General features: G+C 44.5%; 1 protein-coding gene and 1 non-coding gene across 4 annotated transcripts in view; both read left to right on the forward strand.

The window, feature by feature from the left end:
• ANLN (anillin, actin binding protein) overlaps positions 1-21,354 on the forward strand; it is a 52,473-nt gene that overhangs the window by 14,560 nt on the left and 16,559 nt on the right. Inside the window, exons 6-21 of one of the 3 annotated variants that reach the window (XM_066239684.1) lie at positions 809-999; positions 1,439-1,546; positions 4,006-4,138; positions 5,936-6,046; positions 6,949-7,184; positions 7,844-7,989; positions 8,912-9,074; positions 9,709-9,844; positions 10,876-11,058; positions 13,596-13,722; positions 14,353-14,401; positions 14,492-14,548; positions 15,136-15,174; positions 15,444-15,465; positions 16,780-16,892; positions 18,489-18,542. In XM_066239684.1, coding sequence (XP_066095781.1) covers positions 809-999; positions 1,439-1,546; positions 4,006-4,138; positions 5,936-6,046; positions 6,949-7,184; positions 7,844-7,989; positions 8,912-9,074; positions 9,709-9,844; positions 10,876-11,058; positions 13,596-13,722; positions 14,353-14,401; positions 14,492-14,548; positions 15,136-15,174; positions 15,444-15,465; positions 16,780-16,892; positions 18,489-18,542 — 1,868 coding nt within the window. The remainder of the gene's footprint in view (positions 1-808; positions 1,000-1,438; positions 1,547-4,005; positions 4,139-5,935; positions 6,047-6,948; positions 7,185-7,843; positions 7,990-8,911; positions 9,075-9,708; positions 9,845-10,875; positions 11,059-13,595; positions 13,723-14,352; positions 14,402-14,491; positions 14,549-15,135; positions 15,175-15,443; positions 15,466-16,779; positions 16,893-18,488; positions 18,543-21,354) is intronic. The other 2 variants (XM_066239685.1, XM_066239686.1) reach the window with 2 other exon arrangements.
• On the forward strand, positions 6,112-6,242 carry LOC136311391 (small nucleolar RNA SNORA3/SNORA45 family). The gene has a single exon (XR_010726780.1). It is a non-coding gene; the product is annotated as a small nucleolar RNA SNORA3/SNORA45 family (small nucleolar RNA).

Below are 21,354 nucleotides of genomic sequence, written 5' to 3' on the forward strand. Positions count from 1 at the left end.
TCTCAGTGGACTCTAGTCTGAGATCTTGGATGGAGTGTTAATAAAGGGGCGTGTGGGGGCTTCGGGCTGTGGCTGTGGGTCAAATTCTGCCCTTCACCTGTTCTTGCAAATAAGGCTTTACGGGGATGCACCAGGCTCGTTCTCCCTGACGGCCTTCATGCTTCAGAGCAGCGTTGAGTCGGGACAGTGGCCATATGTTCTGCGAAGCCCCAAGATTTATATGCTGGCTCTTCCTAGAATGTCTGCCATTTACTGATGCAGATGAACCTCCTTGTACCCAGCCCAGTCCTCGTGAGGGAGGCGACATCTGTCTCGTTTGTTCTGTTTTAAATGTATCCTGTGCTATTTTAACTCTTGGATTTTCATGGGTTAGACTTCTTAAAAGCAAGATAAAATAAATTGGGTTGTAGAAATATTAGTAATTGGGTTATCATGGCCAGGACACTTGTTAGTTAGGGTATATTATTAATAGATACACAGTTAATTTTCAATCATTTAGGTGCTGATTAATTTATTTTAAGGGTTTTCTAATACCACTGTCTTCTCACTCTACCTTAAAAGTAGTGTTTATTTGTTTTTTATTTTTTTAAGAATTAATACTATAGTTAAATTTTAGAGCATGGAATTAAGTAGTATGTAAAAAAACCTTTCTTAAAATATTTTAACTATTTTCATATTGTTTATTTTCTGAACGAATATTCCTAATAGAATCAGATCGTTTTGGATCTGTACTGGACTTTAGAACTTTCCCGTAGGAACTGTAATTGTTCCTTGTTCTGACTGGCCTCCGAATGTTTGTGTTCTGTAGGAGGAGCAGGAGTCAAGCCCTTCCTGGAGCGCTTTGCAGAGCGCTGTAGAGAACGCAGCCAAGACAGTCCCGCTCCCAGCACACCCCACCGGGCTGCTGTCATCACTCCCAACACAAAGGCCATCCAGGAAAGGCTGTTACAGCAAAACACATCTTCGTCTACTACCCATGCCGCACAGCGGCTCAAGCAGGTACGGCTTACTGCTTTTTTATTTTTAATTTTATTTATTGATATAGAGAGAGAGGGAGGGTGAGAGAGACAGGAACATTGATCTGTTCCGTTCCTGTATGTGCCCTGACCGGGGATTGAACCAGCAACCTCTGTCCTTCAGGATGATGTTCTAACCAGCTGAGCTATCCAGCCAGGGCTGGCTTACTGCTCTTCACTTTATTCATTACATGGTCTCAGGATAGAACCCATAGAAATCAAATTGTGTATTCTCATACCTGTCTTTGGGTATCGCGTCTTTGTATCGTGTATTTCAACTTAGAAATATTATTGTCCAGTATTCTGTGTATATTGTGATTTTTAAAATATACATATTAAAACTGACAAAGTTAGTAGTGTTTGGATATTATGCTTAAACACACTATTGGCTCCTGTGTAAAAAAGAGCTTTTGATGTTTCAGGAACGTGAGAAGGAGCTAGCCTGTCTCCGTGGCCGATTTGACAAGGGCAGTTTATGGAGCACAGAGAAGGACGAGCAGTCCAAAAGCAAACAGCAAGAAACCAAACAGGTAACACAGACAGGAAATAGAGGCACGGTTGTGGTAGCAGCTGGTGCTGGGCCCGTGCTCTGGTCTGGGGAGCAGTCGTCCTTACAGACCCGCCCGCCGCGGGTGTTGGGCCCGCGCTCTGGTCTGGGTGTGCAGTCGTCCTTACAGACCCACCCGCCGCGGGTGCTGTGCCCGCGCTCTGGTCTGGGTGTGCAGTCGTCCTTACAGACCCGCCCGCCGCGGGTGCTGTGCCCGCGCTCTGGTCTGGGTGTGCAGTCGTCCTTACAGACCCGCCCGCCGCGGGTGTTGGGCCCGCGCTCTGGTCTGGGTGTGCAGTCGTCCTTACAGACCCGCCCGCCGCGGGTGCTGGGCCCGCGCTCTGGTCTGGGTGTGCAGTCGTCCTTACAGACCCGCCCGCCGCGGGTGCTGGGCCCGCGCTCTGGTCTGGGTGTGCAGTCGTCCTTACAAACCTTCCCGCCCCGGGTGACTGCCCTTCCCATCCACAGACTGGTCAGGTTCTCGCCAGCTCTGCTGACCTGTGGTATTGTCCTGTTCAGCAGAACTCTTGACCAAACTTGGTGGCCTATTTGAAATCAGATTCTAAAAGGTTATTTTCATCATTCCATTGATTTCTTTTTTTTTTTTCTTTTCTGTATTTTTCTGAAGCTGGAAACGGAGAGAGACAGTCAGACAGACTCTCCCGCATGCGCCCCACTGGGATCCACTCGGCACGCCTACCAGGGGGCGACGCTCTGCCCACCAGGGGGCGACGCTCTGCCCCTCCGGGGCGTCACTCTGTTGTGACCAGAGCCACTCTAGTGCCTGGGGCAGAGGCCGAGGAGCCATCCCCAGCGCCCGGGCCATCTTTGCTCCAGTGGAGCCTCGGCTGCAGGAGGGGAAGAGAGAGACAGAGAGGAAGGAGAGGGGGAGGGGTGGAGAAGCAGATGGGCGCTTCTCCTGTGTGCCCTGGCCGGGAATCGAACCCAGGACTTCTGCACGCCAGGCCGATGCTCTACCACTGAGCCAACCGGCCAGGGCCTCCATTGATTTCTGAGTCCTTTCAACATTCTCCTTAGATGCTGGTTTTGACATGTTGCTCAGAATCAAAATTTCTCTTTAATGATCGTGTCCCTCTCCTCAAATACCGTCCTTTTAGCTGTCTGTGGTCATTTCAGGGACCAGCTCCTCCAGGATTTCTCCTGACCGCTCTGTTGCGTCCTGTCCAAGTTCGTTAATCCCTACTTGTGAATGTAAACTACATTCTGTCCCATTGACGTACCTACTGTGCACACACAGTGCTGTACGAGGATATTTAAGCTAAAAATAAGTTATAGTTTAAGGGGGTACTGGGAGAAAGAATGATAAATATAACCAATATGCCTTGAAAAATACCTACTTGATTATTAATCAGTTCTCTTGCTTAACAAGTCACGTTTCCCAGAGCTGTGATCTCAGCTCTTTTTCCCTTCTCACTTGCCAAGGTCTTCTCTCGCCCATCCTCCTATGTAGCGTAGTAACGCATAGAGGCTAAGGATGCTCAGCGCTGCTGGGCCCGCCCCCGCTGGCCCCGCCCCCCGCTGGGTTCGCCCTGCTGGGCCCACCCCTCCGCTGGGCCTGCCCCTCAGTGACCTCAAGGCCTAGTGGGCTGGTTGATGAACCCTCTGCGCTTTGCTGCAGTATTTTCCTGTGGACTCTCTGTCCCTTCCTCACACTTCTTGCTTCCCTGTAAGAGTGTGCAGCACATCACTGGATAGTTTGCTTGGTGTCTGTACTTCAGACACAGAGTGCAGTCTGGAACTACTCAGAACGAGTGCACCTGGCTTGTAGACTGGCCCCTAGTGGTGCCGTGCGTTACCTGACTGTGCTCTCAGTTTCTTACCTGGGACGTGGAGCTGTCGGGACTCACAGTAGGGAATTTGCGCGGGGAGTAGGTCAGGCGATCATGGCAAGTGGGTAGACTACAAATGTGACTGACACTGTGAGGCCCTGTGTAAATATTAGCTCTCTTCTTAATCTTATTTCTACTCTGGCTTTAATCACAACCTTTTCAAAAACAAACAGAAGAGTGAATCTCATGCAGAGCCTTGTAAATATTAACAATGACTCAGGTGAAGTAATTCTTTTTTCTTCTCTCTTTTTTCCTTGTCTTCTTATCTGTTTATCCTTTGTTTAATTTGCATTTTATTCAGAGTATGCTGAGGTGGGGACGGTCCTTGGATTTTGCAGGTGTGGTGTGATAAGGGACGTGGGGGAGTTTCCTGTGCATATGGCTGATTCCGGTTACCTCGTGCTGACCCCCGGAGCCGGGGCCTGGCCCCACAGGCCTGTGCTCTCGATGTGGCCGGGCCTCTCTCACACTGTCTGTTCTGTTCTCAGGAAGCCGCTGTACAATAATGACTGCTTTGCTCCATCTAGTAACGTGTAAAAGACAAAAATCTATTGTTTTCAGAAGTAAAATTTATCTCATTTGCTTTTTGTAGGAAATTACCAGTCAGAACACTCCCCTCAAGAAGCATCAAGTTGTCTCAAATACGCCGTCACTTCCAGAGACCGAAAAGGAGAAGGTGACAGGCAGGCGGACTCCAGCACAGCCTCCCTGTCCAGGACCCGCAGGTCAGTTGTCTTTCTTGTTCCACTTGCGATGTAGCTTGTGGTCCACCGGCTCCATATGCCTTTCTTTATGCGAGGACTGTACTGGTTTAGTTAGCTTAGTTTTGTAATATGTTTGGAAATCAGGAAATGTTGATCTCCTAAATTTGTTCTTTTTCAGAATTATTTTGGTTGTTCAGGGTCCCTTGAAGTTCCATATGTATTTTAGGATGGACTTTTTTTTTTTCCTCCTTTATTTTTTTTTTGAAGGAGGCAGGGAGAGGGAGAGACGGGAATATCGAGCTGCTCCTGTATGTGCCCGGACTGGGCAGTCGAACCCACAACCTGTGTGCTCTGGGATGACTCCAACCAGTGACACTCCAACAAACCGAGCTATCTGTCCAGGGCTTAATTTTTATTGATTTTTTAGAAAGAGAGAGGAAGGGGAGACAGGGAAGGGAAGCATTTGTTGTTCCACTCAGTCATGCTTTTTTGTTCTTGCCTCCCGTGTGTGCCCTGACTAGGCATCGAACCCTCAACCTTGTTGTTTTGGGATGGCGCTCTTAACTGACTAAGCTAATTGGCTAGGGTCGGACTTGTCTTTTTTTTTTTTTTTAAGTGAGAGAGAGGGACAGATAGGGACATATAGACAGGAATGGAGAGAGATGAGAAGCAGCATTTCGTTGTGGCTTCTTAGTTGTTCATTGATTGCTTTCTCATATGTGTCTTGACTGGGGGTGGGCAGGGGGATACAGCTGAGCGAGTGACCCCTTGCTCAAGTTGGCGACCTTGGACTCAAGTCAGCGACCTTGGGCTTCAAGCCAGTGACCTTTGGGCTCAAGCCTGCAACCATGAGATCATGTCTGTGATCCTATGCTCACGCCAGCAACCCTGCACTCAAGCTGGCAACCTTGGGGTTTCAAACCTGGGTTCTCAGTGTCTCAGGCTGATACTTTATCCACTGTGCCACCGCCTGGTCAGGCAACAGACATCTTAATAATATTAAGTCTTCTAATACATGAACGTGGGCTATAGCAATATTGCGTCCAGTACATGAACATAGATGTCTTTTCATCTGGTTGTGTTTGCTTTAATGTTTTCCACGCATGTTTGTAGTGTTCAGTGTACACGTCTGTCACTGTTGTGAATGGAATTGTTTCCTTAATTTCCTTTTCAGATTGTTCGTTGTTAGAGTACAGAAATGTGACTGATTTTTGTGTGTTGATTTTTATATCCTGCATCTTTGCTGAATTTGTTTATTCTAACAGTTTTGTTGTGGAATCCCTATAAGTCTTCTCATGTCACGTGTGAGCAGAGATAGTTTTACTTCTTTTCTTCACATTTGAATCCTTGCTCGGTGGAATGGAAGTGGTGGACGTGGGTGTCTTGTTACTGATCTCAGAGGAGCAACTTCCAGTCTTCCACACCGAGGGTCATGGTAGCTGTGGGCTTGTCACATTGCAGAGGTAGTTTCCTTCTACTGCTAGTTTTTTTTAAGTGTTTTTATCAACACTTTTTTTTTTAAAAAAGTGAAAAACAAGTTGCAGAACAGACGTAAGGAGGCCGTCCTTCTGATACAAGGACGGACGCACACACATACATGGGGGGGAGAGCGCGCAGTAACTGGTCATATGGTATCCCTTTGTCTTGGAGAGGGATGGGGAAGTTGATAGAGGACAGGTGTTTTGGGGTATTCCCTGTTCATTTCCAGATTGGAAATGCAGTTTTATCACCAGAGAAAAAAGACATGAAAGAATCTTTAACCAAAAAAATTCTGGGTCTTTATATATATTCATATGGTTTCTCCTAAAACCTTTTCAGCTTCCACTGAATGTGCAATGATGAAGTCCAGCCCTTTGAAAATAACACTGTTTTTGGAAGAGGAAAAGTCTTTAAAAGCAACATTCGACCCAAAGGCTGAGCAGCAGACAGGTTGGTTTTTATTCTTTAGTTCTCTTATTAACACTGAACGTGCTATAAGAAATAATACGTATATTATCGAGGCTAGAGTCACGCTTGGGTATCAGCTATGGCCTTAGTGTGCTAGAGTCCTCGAAGAGTGACCGCTGACCTTATTCACTGACTGTGGCCCCCTATGGCATAGCCAGTCACCAGGCTAGTGACATGTATAAAATAAAAAAATGCTGGTAGAAGAAATATTCAGCTATACAGTGTTCTATATTTCTAACTGGCTTGTGATTTTATAATACTCCTTTTTGTTTATTCTTTCTCTCTCTTTTTTTTACTTAGAAGTACTCCAGCTTCTACAGAGATATAGTAGTGTTCACAGTTAGCTTTAGGGCACAGACCGTGGGAAAGTGTGACCAAGGCTGTCACCTTTCACAGGGAAAGGAAGTGTACTGCACTGTGCACTGTGCATGGCCTGTGAGAGGAATCAGTGGCCCCAGACGTGGTTGGTGACGTTATTTGTGAACCCTGTCCTAGGTGGTGGAGAGGCTTGCCTATTACTGACTGCCACGTCCGAGGGCAGCTCCCACAATAGAAGGAGAGTTCTTTGAAAGAGCATGTTTTGCAAGTCTGAAGCTTTTGGCTGTTATCCTGAGTTCTTACTTAATGGTCTTTCTTACCCTCAAAGCACTGAATGAAGCAGCTTTTGAAAGTTTCCATTCTTATTGCTTAGAAAACATTACTAGAAACTTGAAAACTATTTTGGTTTTAGATGTTAGGAAACTTTACTATTATTTTTTTTTAGGAGGTGCTTTTCCTTCAGGCTTTCCCTTTTATTTAGTGAGCGTATGCATGTTAGACCTTCTCTGCTGTCCCTGTGGTCTCTAGTCTGACTCACAGGATTCACTTATCCACATGGTTTTCAGAAGTGGTACGCGAGATTGAGATGAGTGTGGATGATGACGACGATATCAACAGTTCAAAAGTAATTAATGACATCTTCAGCGATGTCCTGGAGGAAGGTGAACTAGCGGCAAGGAGCTGCGAGGAGGCGGACCCAGCGGAGGCAGAGAGCGCCGCAGACCAGGAGGATGCCCTGAATATCTCCTCCATGTCTTTGCTCACTCCGTTAGCGCAGACCGTGAGTGTGGTAAGTCCAGAGGTAAGAAAAGACGAATGTGAACAGGTTTCGGACATAGACTAAGCAGTATTGGGGTGTCCTTTTGTTTTAAGGGGCACGTGGGGGTTTAGCACTCTATAGCCAGGGGGATTTTGCAAACCTGATGTTAATTCTCTTAAAAGAGAGCCTAAAACTCTTCGGTGGTTTCCTGTTGATGCATAAAACCAAACTAACATGGTGCAAAGGCCAGACATTTGGGCTCCAATCCTGGCTCTAGCACTCACTGATGCTCATTGCTCAGATCATTTAACCTCTTTGCCACAGTGCACTCATCTATTAAATGAGGTCGAGAATAGCACCTACATCATGGGCTTACATCATCAGTATGTATACTGATAGTTAGCACCAGACACGTGACTAACTTATTGAGAGCTGACTGTATTATTAGCTGTCACCCTACATTGAATAACTGCCGCTTTGTTTAGAGAGGGTTACAAATGCAGGTTTTAGCTACCTTTCAATTTTTATTTATTTACATTTTAGGAACTTATTTTAGTTTGTCTCGTTCTTGTGATGAACCAGTGGACTTGTTGGATATTTAGTTTCTGATAACAGGAGAATCCATTCAGTTCCTCAGAGTTAGCATTTAGAACCCCTGTCACCCATCTGGTCTCCGCATACTGCGCTGTGCTTCCCTGCAGGGCTTAGTTTCCTCGCCCAGGCTGCCAGCGAGAGATGGTGGCTCCAGGGACGGGAGTCCAAAGCCGGGGAAGTTCCAGAGAACCCGTGTCCCTCGGGCCGAGTCTGGCGATAGCATTGGTTCCGAAGATCGTGACCTTCTTTACAGGTGAGAACGTTTTTGGAAGGCATTCACTTCTTAAGAGCCATGGTTTAGATTGATGTAACAAGTTGTATTACTTTTTTTTTTTTTATAGAGACAGAGGAGGGACAGACAGGGACAGACAGGAACGAAGAGAGATGAGAAGCATCAATCATTAGTTTTTCGTTCCGACACCTTAGTTCAGGGGTCCCCAAACTACGGCCCACGGGCCGCATGCGGCCCCCTAAGGCCATTTATCTGGCCCCCGCCGCACTTCCGGAAGGGGCACCTCTTTCATATGGTGCCAAAAGCAGGCCCATAGTTCTCTTTGAAATACTGGTCAGTTTGTTGATTTAAATTTACTTGTTCTTTATTTTTAATATTGTATTTGTTCCCATTTTGTTTTTTTACTTTAAAATAAGATATGTGTAGTGTGCATAGGGATTTGTTCATAGTTCTTTTTATAGTCTGGCCCTCCAAGGTCTGAGGGACAGTGAACTGGCCCCCTGTGTAAAAAGTTTGGGGACCCCTGCCTTAGTTGTTCATTGATTGCTTTCTCACATGTGCCTTGACCATGGGGCTACAGGAGACCGAGTAACCCCTTGCTCAAGCCAGTGACCTTGGGTCCAAGCTGGTGAGCTTTGCTCAAACCAGATGAGCCTGAGCTCAAGCTGGCGACCTCGGGGTCTCGAACCTGGGTCCTCCGCATCCTAGTCCGAAGCTCTATCCACTGTGCCACCACCTGGTCAGGCACAAGTTGTATTATTTCTAATGTTATGAATAATTGACTCACACAACACTTTGAAATAACTTTTGCCGCCTCTCTTGCCTGCACCGCATTTCCTGTTCTGCGGGTACATTTCAGTGTCAGTATACAATCGAGCTGACTGTTTCCTGAGAGTGCTCGCTGTGTTCCTGGTGTCTAATCGGGTGTAACTGTCTCCTGAAGCATCGACGCGTACAGGTCTCAGAGGATCAGAGCAGTGGACCGTCCTTCGATTAAGCAGGTGATTGTTCGGAAGGAGGACGTGACGTCAAAACTGGAGGAAAGAAGGAATTCTGAGGAAGAGAGTGTGTGTCCTCGTCACGTTAACATCAAACAGAAAATGCAGGTCTGTCCTCCCGTGGAAGGGGATGTGGGGCGTCCGTCACGCGCGTGAGCTTGTGAGGGCAAGGCCCAGCCTTATTGACCTCTGTCCCCGGGGGACCGGGACGGTGTCCCACATGGAGGGCCTCAGTCATTGCTCTTGAGTTCAGTTTAATTTGAGAAAGGTCCTCTCTATTAAAAAAGTTGGAAGCTTGTTTGATATTGTCGAGATATTTATTGTTAAACATGTTTGTCCTAACTATCCTTAAAGTGTAACTATAAATTCAGTGGTGAAATGGGAAATTTATTTTGCTCTTAGAGGTTCTTTTACTTGAAGAAAAATGTTTAAAAAATTAACAACATACATGTAATTTTAATAAAATGAGTCAGATAGTCTCTGAAGCTTGACTCTGTTGGACATAGTCCCAATGATAATTTTCGTAAGTACGAGGCAAAAGGCTTTTCGTAAGGAACAGTGTTTCGAGTATAATTATTACAGCACGCTAAACGTTTCTGGTGTGTAGTCTAGAAGCTTGAACAGCGAAACAAACGTTTTGACTTTCTGGGAATTTTAGAAGTTGTTGAATCAAATGGGTTATAATTAAAGTTTAAGGAAAAGGGAAGATTTGAGTTTTTCTGTCCTCTCGTCGGTCCCCCAGGAGCTCAACAATGAGATCAATCTGCAGCAGACGGTGATCTATCAGGCCAGCCAGGCCCTGAACTGCTGTGTGGACGAGGAGCACGGGAGGGGCTCCCTGGAGGAGGCGGAGGCGGAGAGACTCCTGCTGGTGGCAAGTGCGTGCGGCCCTCCTGCCACGCCCCCGGCCCATGGCCCCCAGCCCATGGCCCTCCTGCCATGGCCCCCAGCCCACGGCCCCCGGCACATGGCCCCCAGCCCACGGCCCCCGGCACACGGCCCCCAGCACATGGCCCCTAGCACACGGCCCTCCTGCCACGCCCCCGGCCCATGGCCCCCAGCCCATGGCCCTCCTGCCATGGCCCCCAGCCCACGGCCCCCAGCACATGGCCCCCAGCTCACGGCCCCCGGCACACGGCCCCCAGCACATGGCCCCTAGCACACGGCCCTCCTGCCACGGCCCCCAGCACATGGCCCTCAGCCCATGGCCCCCAGCCCACGGCCTCCAGCCCATGGCCCCCGGCACACGGCCCCCAGCCCATGGCCCCCGGCACACGGCCCCCAGCACACGGCCCCCAGCCCCCAGCCCATGGCCCCCCGGCCCACGGCCCCCAGCCCACGGCCCCCAGCCCATGGCCCCCGGGGAGCATGCTGGGCTTGTGTGGTCTAAGCCTCTCCTTGCCTTCTCTGATCATCTGTTTCAGTTGATGTGTTTTTGTTTCTTGTAAGATCTGTGAACACCCTCCATGTAAGACGAGATGTGGTTTGCATGAAAGGGCGAGAGAGACTGGAATGCGTGTGAAGGAATGTCGTTGTGAAGTGTACGCTAAGAATAAATGATATCTTTACATCCACACTCTACCCCTGCACCTGTCTATGCAGAACTAAGAGCTGTGACTTTTGTTGTGTGTGTAAGTGGTGACGGATGACGGGGCATGTTAGGGTGGAAGATTATCCACACAAGAAGACTGGTTGACAGTTGAAGCATGAACTGACAAGGACTTAGTGAACAGATGAACAGTTAAGGTTTCTTTTCCAACCCCCTACCCCTGTTTATATAAAGAAAGTGATCTTTTTCTTTGGTCATTTGGACAGTTGCCACATCAGTGTATTATTCTTGAATTGACTTAATTTAGAAGCAGTTGCATGTTTTAGTGTTCAAAGTACTGACTTGCACATTTTTGCCTAGCTGAGAAGAGAGCCCTTCTGATTGACGAGCTGAATAAACTGAAGAATGTGGGGCCCCAGAGGAAGAACAAGGCTGGTCCCACGGCCCAGAGTGAATTTGTCCCGTCCAGAGGCTCCATCACTCTGTCCGAAATCCGCTTGCCTCTGAAAGCGGACTTCGTGTGCAGCACGGCTCAGAAACCAGGTGCGGGGGCTTCTGTTTGCGTGCCCTCTGGTCAGAGGGTAGGTTGCGGCCCTCACCTGGGTGGGCTCTGAGCAGACGGGCACGTCGGGAGCGTGCATGGAGATAGCGTGCATGGAGACAGTGAGCGCGCATGGAGACAGAGAGCGCGCATGGAGACAGAGCGTGCATGGAGACAGAGCGCGCATGGAGACAGAGCGCGCATGGAGACAGAGAGCGCGCATGGAGACAGAGCGTGCATGGAGACAGAGCGTGCATGGAGACAGCGTGCATGGAGACAGAGGTGCATGGAGACAGAGAGCGCATGGAGACAGAGCGCGCATGGAGACAGAGCGCGCATGGAGACAGAGCGTGCATGGAGACAGCGTGCATGGAGATAGCGTGCATGGAGACAGAGAGCGCGCATGGAGACAGAGAGCGCGCATGGAGACAGAGCGTGCATGGAGACAGAGCGTGCATGGAGACAGAGCGTGCATGGAGACAGCGTGCATGGAGATAGCGTGCATGGAGACAGAGAGCGTGCATGGAGACAGAGAGCTGCATGGAGACAGAGAGCGTGCATGGAGATAGCGTGCATGGAGACACACAGCTTGTGTCTGGGCCGTCAGGTCCTGTTGTGAAGGTGTGTGTGCAAACAACCAAGGGGGATTTCGTGTGTGCACTCACTGATCCACACAGTACAGGCTCTCACTGGAAAAAATAAGGCCAACTAAGCACAATTTTAAACATAAAACATTTTCTGGAGATGAGTTAGCCTGATGTAGCTATCAGTCAACTTTCATTAGTTAATTTTATTGTGTAAAGTATTTGGGGCATCTAAAAGAACTTACTTTACTTACTGTAGTCTGTGTAAAACTTATCCTATTATATGTTGGAATCCATGGGAGTCCGAAAGACCAGAGTCACAGACTAGGGGCGAGTTATATAGTGTTTGGGAGAGCCTGAGGGGATACTGAGGCAAAAGTCCTGGTCTGTCCGGAATGCTCCTCCTTGGGGGGCTTCGAGCATGTGGGTGTTGAATCAAAAGTCCTGGTGTGTCCGGAGCCCCTCCTTGGGGCGGCTTGTCAGCTTTTTGGAATTCCTCTGTCTCGGGGGCGATAGTCCAGTAAGGGTGAGGTCTGACAGCTAAGCGGAACATCAAGAGGGCAGTTTGGAATTCACGTATCTATCATTATAGACATTTGTTCCCTAAATTATGAGTTCCTGATTGTGGAAGTGAAGAGCCCCTCAGTGGAGATAATTCTATTGAATTATTCCTTTTGCCCCTCTGGATTGGATAAATAAACTTTCCTAAACTTTGTATTCTCCTAAAAATCACTTATGAGAATATGGCACCAGGATCTGGAGACAGGGCAGGGTAGTTATAGCGAGTTTAATAAAACTTATGTTTTGGATTTTTTTTTAAAGGTTTCTCTATGTTTTTGTGTGAGACATTCTCTGTGAGAGAAAGAAGGGCTAGCCATGGGTGAGGAATTAATTTGAGTTGCAGGGAAAGTAAAGTAATTCCAGGTCCCAAGTGGGAACGGCACAGAATTAAGAAAATACTAGACTTAAAGAGAAAAAAGGATGGGCTCCGGAGGACTCCTCAACGCAGAAGGTAGCTTGCAAAAGGCAAACCTCCAGCCCCTACCTGCCTCTGTTATAGGGCAAAGTGAGGTTATTAGCAAATCAAAGAGATCATTAAAACAAAGTCACATTTCCAAGGCATCCCAAGAATTCTACCAAGGGCAAAAAACCCCCACCATACATAACGTCTTAACTTCACAAAACAACAGATTAAAAGGAAATTGCCTCAAGTCTTTCCAGGATAGGAAGAGTATAAATAATCCAGCACACAGCTAACAGGGAGGTGAGGAGAAAAACAGCCTTTAGCAACTTAACCAAGCAAGTGAGGTGGGGGTTGGGCAGACTGTCGGGTTACTGGCAGTTCCCCACACCTGTCCCCCCAGAATCTAAACCGCAAAGACCCTGTTGGCTTGCGGTCCCCAACAGTGAAGAATGGAGGACTCTAGAAGTTGGAGCGTTCTGTAGCCTAAGTTCTGGTTCTTCCTGTGGTCTAGTTTTGGTGGGTGTAGAAAGAAGTCTGGGGGCAATATAGTCATACCTTGAGCTCTGTGGTCCTTTAGTGACAGGTAGTTGGGAAATAGGTCACGTTTTCAGTAGAATTTATCTCTGAGTAACTTTCACAGAAATGTAGTATTTTAATCTCAATTTTGAAATACTGTATAATAGTATATACTACTCAGCTAAAGAATTAGGGGCCAGTAGGTAAGATTCGGCCAGCAGAAATCGAGGGTGTGAAGTTGTTTTAGTTCACACAACAGGAAGAGACCTTGATCAAGCTCATTCCGGAATTATGATATGACCACCTGCTTATGTCTTCCTCACCGTTTTGTCTCTGAGAAGTTGATTTTAGACATTTTTCAATACATGTTTTTATAAGTCAGTTGCAGGATTATTTCATTCCTTTGGCCTTCCAGATGCTGATGATCGAAGTCTGACTGCTCGGGCTTATTATGTCATGTGATTACTTCTTGCAGATGCTGCAAGTTACTATTTCTTAATTATACTGAAAGCGGGCGCTGAAAACATGGTAGCCACACCGTTAGCAAGCACGGCAAGCTCTCTGAACGGCGACGCTCTGACGTTCTCGACCACGTATGCTCTGTATGGAACCCAGGTTTTCCTTTTAATAGTTAATTCAGTCTAAGCCTTTGGGGGTATTTATAACCTTTGAAGTGCAGGATGGTCATTCTTTTTATATGGACAGATAACTCAGTTTTCAATTTGTTGGTTTAACTCTTCTGTTTCTGACATTTCCTTCCATTGGGTAATGCATTGCTTCTGTGTGACTATAGGTATTTAATATATTAAAGTGTTTTAAAATGTGTGTCTATATATATATATATATTTGTATTTATATATATAATATGGTAATTTTTATGTATGCTTTAAATTTCATAATGTACTTAATGTTCAATCTTGACAAGATGTATTTAGTGTCAGGTTTATTTAAAACTAGAGTCAAAATTCAGTTTGAAAAAAATTAAACAGCCTTTAGCAACTTAACTTTACTTTAGAAGATCTTGAGTTGTAAAATACTGAAGAAAATATTGGACTTGATACAAGGAAAAAATAGCTTGTTCCAACCAATTTTTATATTCTTAAGTGGTTTATAGCTATTGTCTTCAGTTAAAACAGTGAATTCCTTTGCTGTCAGTCTTATAGCTGTTTGTGGCATCATCTTGTGACGTAACTTGGTATTTTTCTTATGGTTTTAATGCTTTGTGTTTTCAGGGAAGATGTGTCTAATGACTTTGAAATAAATATTGAAGTTTACAGCTTGGTAAGCAGTTAAAGCTTTCTGAAATAAGTACTAGCATATTTTTCTTAAGATACCAGATTTAAGCTAATTATGCTTTGGTTTTGTGTATAGGTGCAAAAGAAAGATTCCTCAGGGCCCGAAAAGAAGAAAAAGACATACAAATCCAAGGTGAGAATGAAAGAAACCTAGTAAAAATAATCAGAAATAACAGATGTGGACACTTTAATTTATGTACAGTTATTAATGGCTATCCAGTTTTGGGATGATTTTATGCCCCAGATTTCAGTTACTGCCTGTACTAGACATGAACACTGAAAGCAGACTTAGAGCGAGTGCTCAGGACCCTAGGTCCAAGCCCATCGTACACTCCGGCTGCGTAGTTCCGTTTTCTCGGTGGGACTTGACGTCTCACGTTGCCTCTGAGCCTTTCCTTGGAACCCGGGTCTCACTGAGCCCTCTGACTGGTGCTCAGGAGTGCACGGTCACTGCAGGCGTAAGGAATGAGTCTCTAGCCTGGGTCTGGTCCTTCCTAGTCTTTGCTGCTTTCTTCTTTTTAAGTCATCACTTAAAAGGATTTCATTTTGCTTTAACAAAGAAGGAAAGGCAGTGTGGGTAGGTAAAGCTTTTGTAAAAAGCTCAGGTGTAATATATCCGTATTTAAAAGTGACTTCCTGTGTGGGCATGTCTCCTGTTGGTTATGGGCAAGCTCCAAATTGTGTCTGACGGGAAATACGTTAAGGTATCCTTTCTTTCAGACGATTACTCCAAAGCGACTCCTCACATCCATAACCACAGTGAGTAGAATTTTTAAATAGTTGAACTTCCTTGTGAAATCTTCGTGTTACACACACGACTGTAAATTGTTTCGCTATTTCTAAACCCTCAGCACTTTCGAAATCTTTAAAATACACTCATGGGGAGAAAAATCTCTTATATTTACATAGAAAAAAATAATGTTTTCTGAAATGTAGTTCTTGCAATGTTAACCAGTTTTGCATTTAATATTCAGATCTTTGTATGTAATATAGGAAATAACTTGTTTCTTCTTTACACCCTTTTTTAGAAAAGCACCCTTCATTCTTCAGGTGAGTGGATCTTAAACTGTTTGAAACACTAGAATACGGACCAGAACTGAACAGGGTACGCTTCCACGTATAGCCGTCTCGGTTTATGAGTGTTCACTGTAGTTTCCTTTGAAAGGCGTTTCTCTGTGGTTTTCAGTGACAAACAGGTCTACCGCCACTTAGCCTGCTGTCCGGCTGCAGTGGTCAGAGACCACCACATCGTTCAGGCTCTGGCAGGCAGGACACATGGGATTCCTGTCACCTGACCACTGCAGCAGGCGACATCGCTCGCCATCTGGCTTATGCTGTCTGTGGATTTGTTGTGTGCTGTCCGCACCCTGGAGCTGACTTCTCTCAGCTTTGCTGATCCCAACCCTTAACTTTTCTGATCATGTTGGAAAAGCTTTTTCTAGTACAGTGAGAACTGGGGTGCCAGTAAGCCAGGAAAGGACTTTTCTTTTTTCTTTTTTTCTTTTATTTTTATTTTTTATTTTTCTGAAGTTGGAAACGGGAGGCAGTCAGACAGACTCCCACATGCACTTGACCGGGATCCACCCGGCACGCCCACCAGGGGGGCGATGCTCTGCCCATCTGGGGCATGGCTCTGCCACAATCAGAGCCACTCTAGCGCCTGAGGCAGAGGCCACAGAGCCATCCTCAGCGCCCGGGCCAACCCTGCTCCAATGAAGCCTCGGCTGTGGGAGGGGAAGAGAGAGACAGAGAGGAAGGAGAGGGGGAGAGGTAGAGAAGCAGATGGGCGCTTCTCCTGTGTGCCCTGGCCGGGAATCGAACCCAGGACTCCTACACGCCAGGCTGATGCTTTTCCACTGAGCCAACCAGCCAGGGCCAGGAAAGGACTTTTCTAGAATGGCTTTCGGCCTGTTTTCCAAAGGGGATTAGGATTGAGAATTTGGAGTGAGCAGGTTTTTCTCCCCTCTTTTGGACTTTTGGTCCCTTCTTGGTCCAAGAGGAGCTAAGAAGTACCATGCAGTATAGTCCTTGCTGCTAATTGTCATCCTAAACTATGCAATGAAGTCTTCTCTTATCTCATATAGGAAAATTGCATTTTACGTACATGTTTTGAGGTCTGTATCTTTAAAAACCTACCTGCCCCAAATGTTCAGAAGTGCTTATACTTTACTATAGTTAAATATAGAATATTAATAGTGTGCTTTCATTAGCAAAGTTGATGTTCCTCCTCCATATTCAGAGATGGCGGAGAAGGAGGCAGATTTCTCTGCAGCAGTTTAATTTCATTCTCTGGGGTGTGGCGAGGATGTGTTATTTGCACTTAGAGAAGTCACTCTGAACTGAGCCTCGTTTCCTTCCCTTCAGTCCTGGCCAGTCCGGGCGGTCTCAATGCTGTGCGCACCAGCAACTTTATCCTGGCTGGGTCCTACACGCTGTCACTGTCTTCCGTTGGAAACACTAAGTTTGCTCTGGACAAGGTAATCCAAATTTATTTATCCATTTTTAGAAAACTGAGTCAGTGGATATGCCCCACTGTATTTCAAGTATTTGAAATGTTTGACTCGAAATGTATATTTTTAGAATTATACATTTTAACTAGGCATTGGTGTAGCTACATGATATACTTTTTGATGTTGGAAATACTTCTCTCTTGTATCTTAACAGTTACATCTTCAATGTACTGTATGGTGATTTATTCTAAACGTCAGTTCTAACTAAAGTATTGCTATTTTTCAGTTAACAGTTGACATACAATATTATACTAGTTTTAGGGTTACAACATAGCAATTAGACATTTGTATACTTTATGAATGATCAGCCCGATCAGTTCAGTACCGTTCTGAAACTAGACATAATTATTATAGTATTACTGACTGTATTCTGTTCCCTAAGCTATACTTTACAGCCCATGATTATTTTTATTAACTGGAAATATTACTTTTTGTATATAGATGTTAGGCTTATAGTTTTAAGCATAGCTACTTGCCCATTTGAACCAATGTTTTGAAATGAGTAGTATTTATGGATTTAGTTTTGATAGGATAGGGAAAGATAGGTTGATTTCTTAGAAAAGTACCCGTGAATCTAAGGGATTTCCTTGCCACACTCTCTAAGTATAAAGTTTCAGCATTCAGATCTGTATGATATCACGGAGTGCTTTTTCACCATGATGTGATATGACTATACTTTTAAAGACTAATAAGACCTTTTTTTAATTTTTTTTTATTTTTCTGAAGTTGGAAATGGGGAGGCAGTCAGACAGACTCCCGCATGTGCCCGACCAGGATCCACCCGGCACACCCACCAGGGGGCAATGCTCTGCCCCTCTGGGGCGTTGCTCTGTTGAAACCAGAGCCATTCTAGCACCTGAGGCAGAGGCCACAGAGCCATCCTCAGCGCCCGGGCCAACTTTGCTCCAATGGAGCCTTGCTGCAGGAGGGGAAGAGAGAGACAGAGAAGAAGGAGGGGGGGAGGGGGGGAGAAGCAGATGGGCGCTTCTCCTGTGTGCTCTGGCCAGGAATTGAACCTGGGACTCCTGCACACCAGGCTGACGCTCTACCACTGAGCCAACCGGCCAGGGCTCTAACAAGACCATTTTAAGGAGAAAACTAAAGGCAAATTTTAGTTCATGGGTTGACCCCTGCTTTATATAATACAGAGGTATTTAAAATTGTACGAGATTTTTGTAGTCAGAAGACAGAGAGGAAATATTAGAAATCGGGAGGTCTGGTTCCTCATGTTGGCCCCACTAGGAATTTCCTCTCAGCATTGAGCAGTCACTTCATTTGTCTGGGGTCTTGCTCCTGAATATAGAATATGGGGTTGGAGGAAAACAATATAACTTTAAAATTCCATGAAACTTTTTTCTTTTAATTTGATAGACAAAACCCAGAAATTTTATTAAAAATTGCAATATTTGACATTTTGATTATTATTAACGCATAAGTGTATTTTTTAAACATGTTAATGTTAAAAATTCTTGTACCTATTATTTAGTGATTCAGCTAGTTTAACAAACTGAGTGATCCTGGGTCTCTTTTTTTTCTCTTTGTCTTTTATTTTGTTTGTTTTAGATAAATTATGATGTAAAAGAGCGAGAGCTACTGGGCTCTTTGTTCCAGGAAAAGGTTGCCATTTTTTTCTTTGCTTGAAACTAACAAGCTTAAAAATCAGTCCTTGTTTTTGACTTTATGTATTTGTTTCACTAACTACTCCTGTACCTCCTTGGTTATTTGGAATCATTAAGGACACTTTATACATTATCCTTTCTTTAGTCTCTGCGGTTGGGAATCTTTACTTTGTTGTTTTTTTTATGCATGTTTGGTATTGACTTTTCTCCTACATTCTTTTTCCATATTATAATTCTTTCAGATTCTGTAGTCACTTTGACATTGATTTTCTGGGTACAGAAAGACCAAATTAATAACTATGTCTAAAACTAAAATGTATTCAGTATTGTTTACCCTTTATGTTTTGAAAGAGCTATGGGCAATGTATTGTTTGTTTTTTCTTCTTTTTCCAACCGAGAGGAGGGAAGATAGAGCACCCAAACCAGAATCCAGCTGGCACTGGCAGCTCTTTTCTAGGGCCGGTGCTCTGCCCATCTAGGGCCATGCTTGCAACTGAACTATTTTTAGTGCCTGAGGTGGAGTCTTCACGGAGCCAGTCTCAGCTCCCAGGGTTGATGTGCTCAAACCAATTGAGCCATGGCTGTGGGAGGGTGGAGAGAGAGTGAAAGAAAATGAGAGAAAGTGGGAGGGTTGGAAAAGCAGATGGTTGCTTCTCCTCTGTGCCCTGACTGGGAATTGAACCCAGGACATCCACGTGCCAGCCGAGTCAATTCTCTACCACTGAGCCAGCCAGGAAGGGCTACATTTTATAGCTCTAAACAATACTATTTGAGGTGCAGATATCTTAAAAGGCCCTTTTGTTCCACAGAAGACAGAATAGGATCATATACTTTCACACTTTTCCAAACTCACCAGAGGGTAGTAACGGTGACCTTTTTGCAGATATTCTCAACTCACCTGATCATCTGACCAAGGACGTTGTCTGCTCTCACAGCTGTAGAGTAAGAGGGGGCATTCTGTCTTTATTTTTCTGAGATTCTTTTTATTAACAGCAGTTTTTGAACCAAACAGTGGAATTCTGTTAATTAGCATTGAGAGCTTAAGGCACTTAAAACTGACAATATGGGAAAGAAAAAAGCAAGGGGGTTTGTAGCAAATAACAAAATAAGATGTGATGTTTTGATTCTACTTGATAGATCCCTTTTAAATTGAGAAACTTTGAGGATTGTTTAAAATTTAATCCATTGAAATCTATACTTTTTGGCCAAGAGAAGATTAAATTGTTGGAAACTAATCTTACAATAAAAACTTTAAATTTTAGACTGAACTAAAATTATTCCAAATAGGATGTCTTTCTTTTTCACTGGGCAGTAGGAATGACAGACAATAACGTCATTCCTTCTTGACCCAGAAGTCAGTATCATTTTAAATATATATATGTTACTGCTTTACTGTAATGACTCAGCTTCTCCTATTGAATTTTTTATGTTTGTTGTAATTTTTAAATTCTGAATCTATTAAAACTATTACATTTACTTAAGCAGCTTTATAACTTAAGATACTTTTGACATTATATGTCTTCACTAACTAGTAGTATGTGGATAAGAATGATTTATTTAAAAATATTTCTTATGTGAATGTTTTTTTTTTTTTGCATTTTTTTTGCATTTTTCTGAAGCTGGAAACAGGGAGAGACAGTCAGACAGACTCCCGCATGCGCCCGACCGGGATCCACCCGGCACGCCCACCAGAGGCGATGTGAATGTTTTTTAAAAATGTATTAAATGTATTGGGGCAACATTGGTTAATAACATATAGATTTCAGGTGTACAACTTTATAATATGACATCTGCATACTATATTATGTGAATGTTTTCAGTGCTAGATAGCATGCTTTTATTCAGAAAAAAATATCAATCTTCCAAACTTCCAACTAGTAAGAACAACATAGTCTCAGTTTAGGCCCTCAATTTTTGTTTTGTTAATTTATGCTTCCTGTATTTTAAAGCTATGCTATTATGTGCGTGAACAATTAAGATTACGAGATCTTCTTGATGAATTGTTCACTCTGTGTCTGATAATCTTCTTTATCTTAAAGTCTGTTTTGTCTGATATTAATAGCTACAACAGCTTGCATATGATGAGTGTTTGTACCTTATCTTATTTTCCATCCTTTATTCTCAACATGTCTGTGTCCATATATGTCAAATTTGTGTGTGAATATATTTTATGGTCATATTTTGATGTTTGATTTGGCAGTCTTTTGTCTTTTCATTGGACTGTTTAGTCCATTTATATTTAATGCAGTACTGATATGTTAGGCTTAGTCTACCACAAGACAGGCAAACTTATAGCCTAAGGTTAAGTCTGGCTCATGATCTCTTTTGTCTTGCTTTTAAAATTGCCCCTGGCAATTGCTGGTCTACTTTCTGCTTCTGTAAGTTTGGCTCACCTCATGTAAGCAGAATCACGCAGAGTCTGCCCTTCTGTGACTGGCTTATTTGACTTACCATAATGTCCTCAAGGCTCCTCCCTGTGGTGGCATCTGACAGAATTTTCTTGTTTATGGCTAGATAATGTTCCATGGTATATATGTACCTTAATTCTTTTTTCTTTTTTTCAATGTAAAAAACTCTGGGTACTTATTTGTCCAAACAGTATTCTTTTAGCAAACATTTACTGAATGCCTGGATATAATTTGGCAGTAGGATATGGAACAAACATGAAAAAGACATAATAGTTGACCTCAAAAATCTGTGATGCTCAGGTCTGGGGCTGTGGGTGAGGGCACATAACGTAAGATACACGGAGTTTCAAAGCCCAAAACACAAACTTCCTTCCCTGAGAAGAGCAGTGTCTAGGGGCCCAG

Source organism: Saccopteryx bilineata, chromosome 7, assembly GCF_036850765.1.
Source record: "Saccopteryx bilineata isolate mSacBil1 chromosome 7, mSacBil1_pri_phased_curated, whole genome shotgun sequence".
Taxonomy (NCBI): Eukaryota; Metazoa; Chordata; class Mammalia; order Chiroptera; family Emballonuridae; genus Saccopteryx; species Saccopteryx bilineata.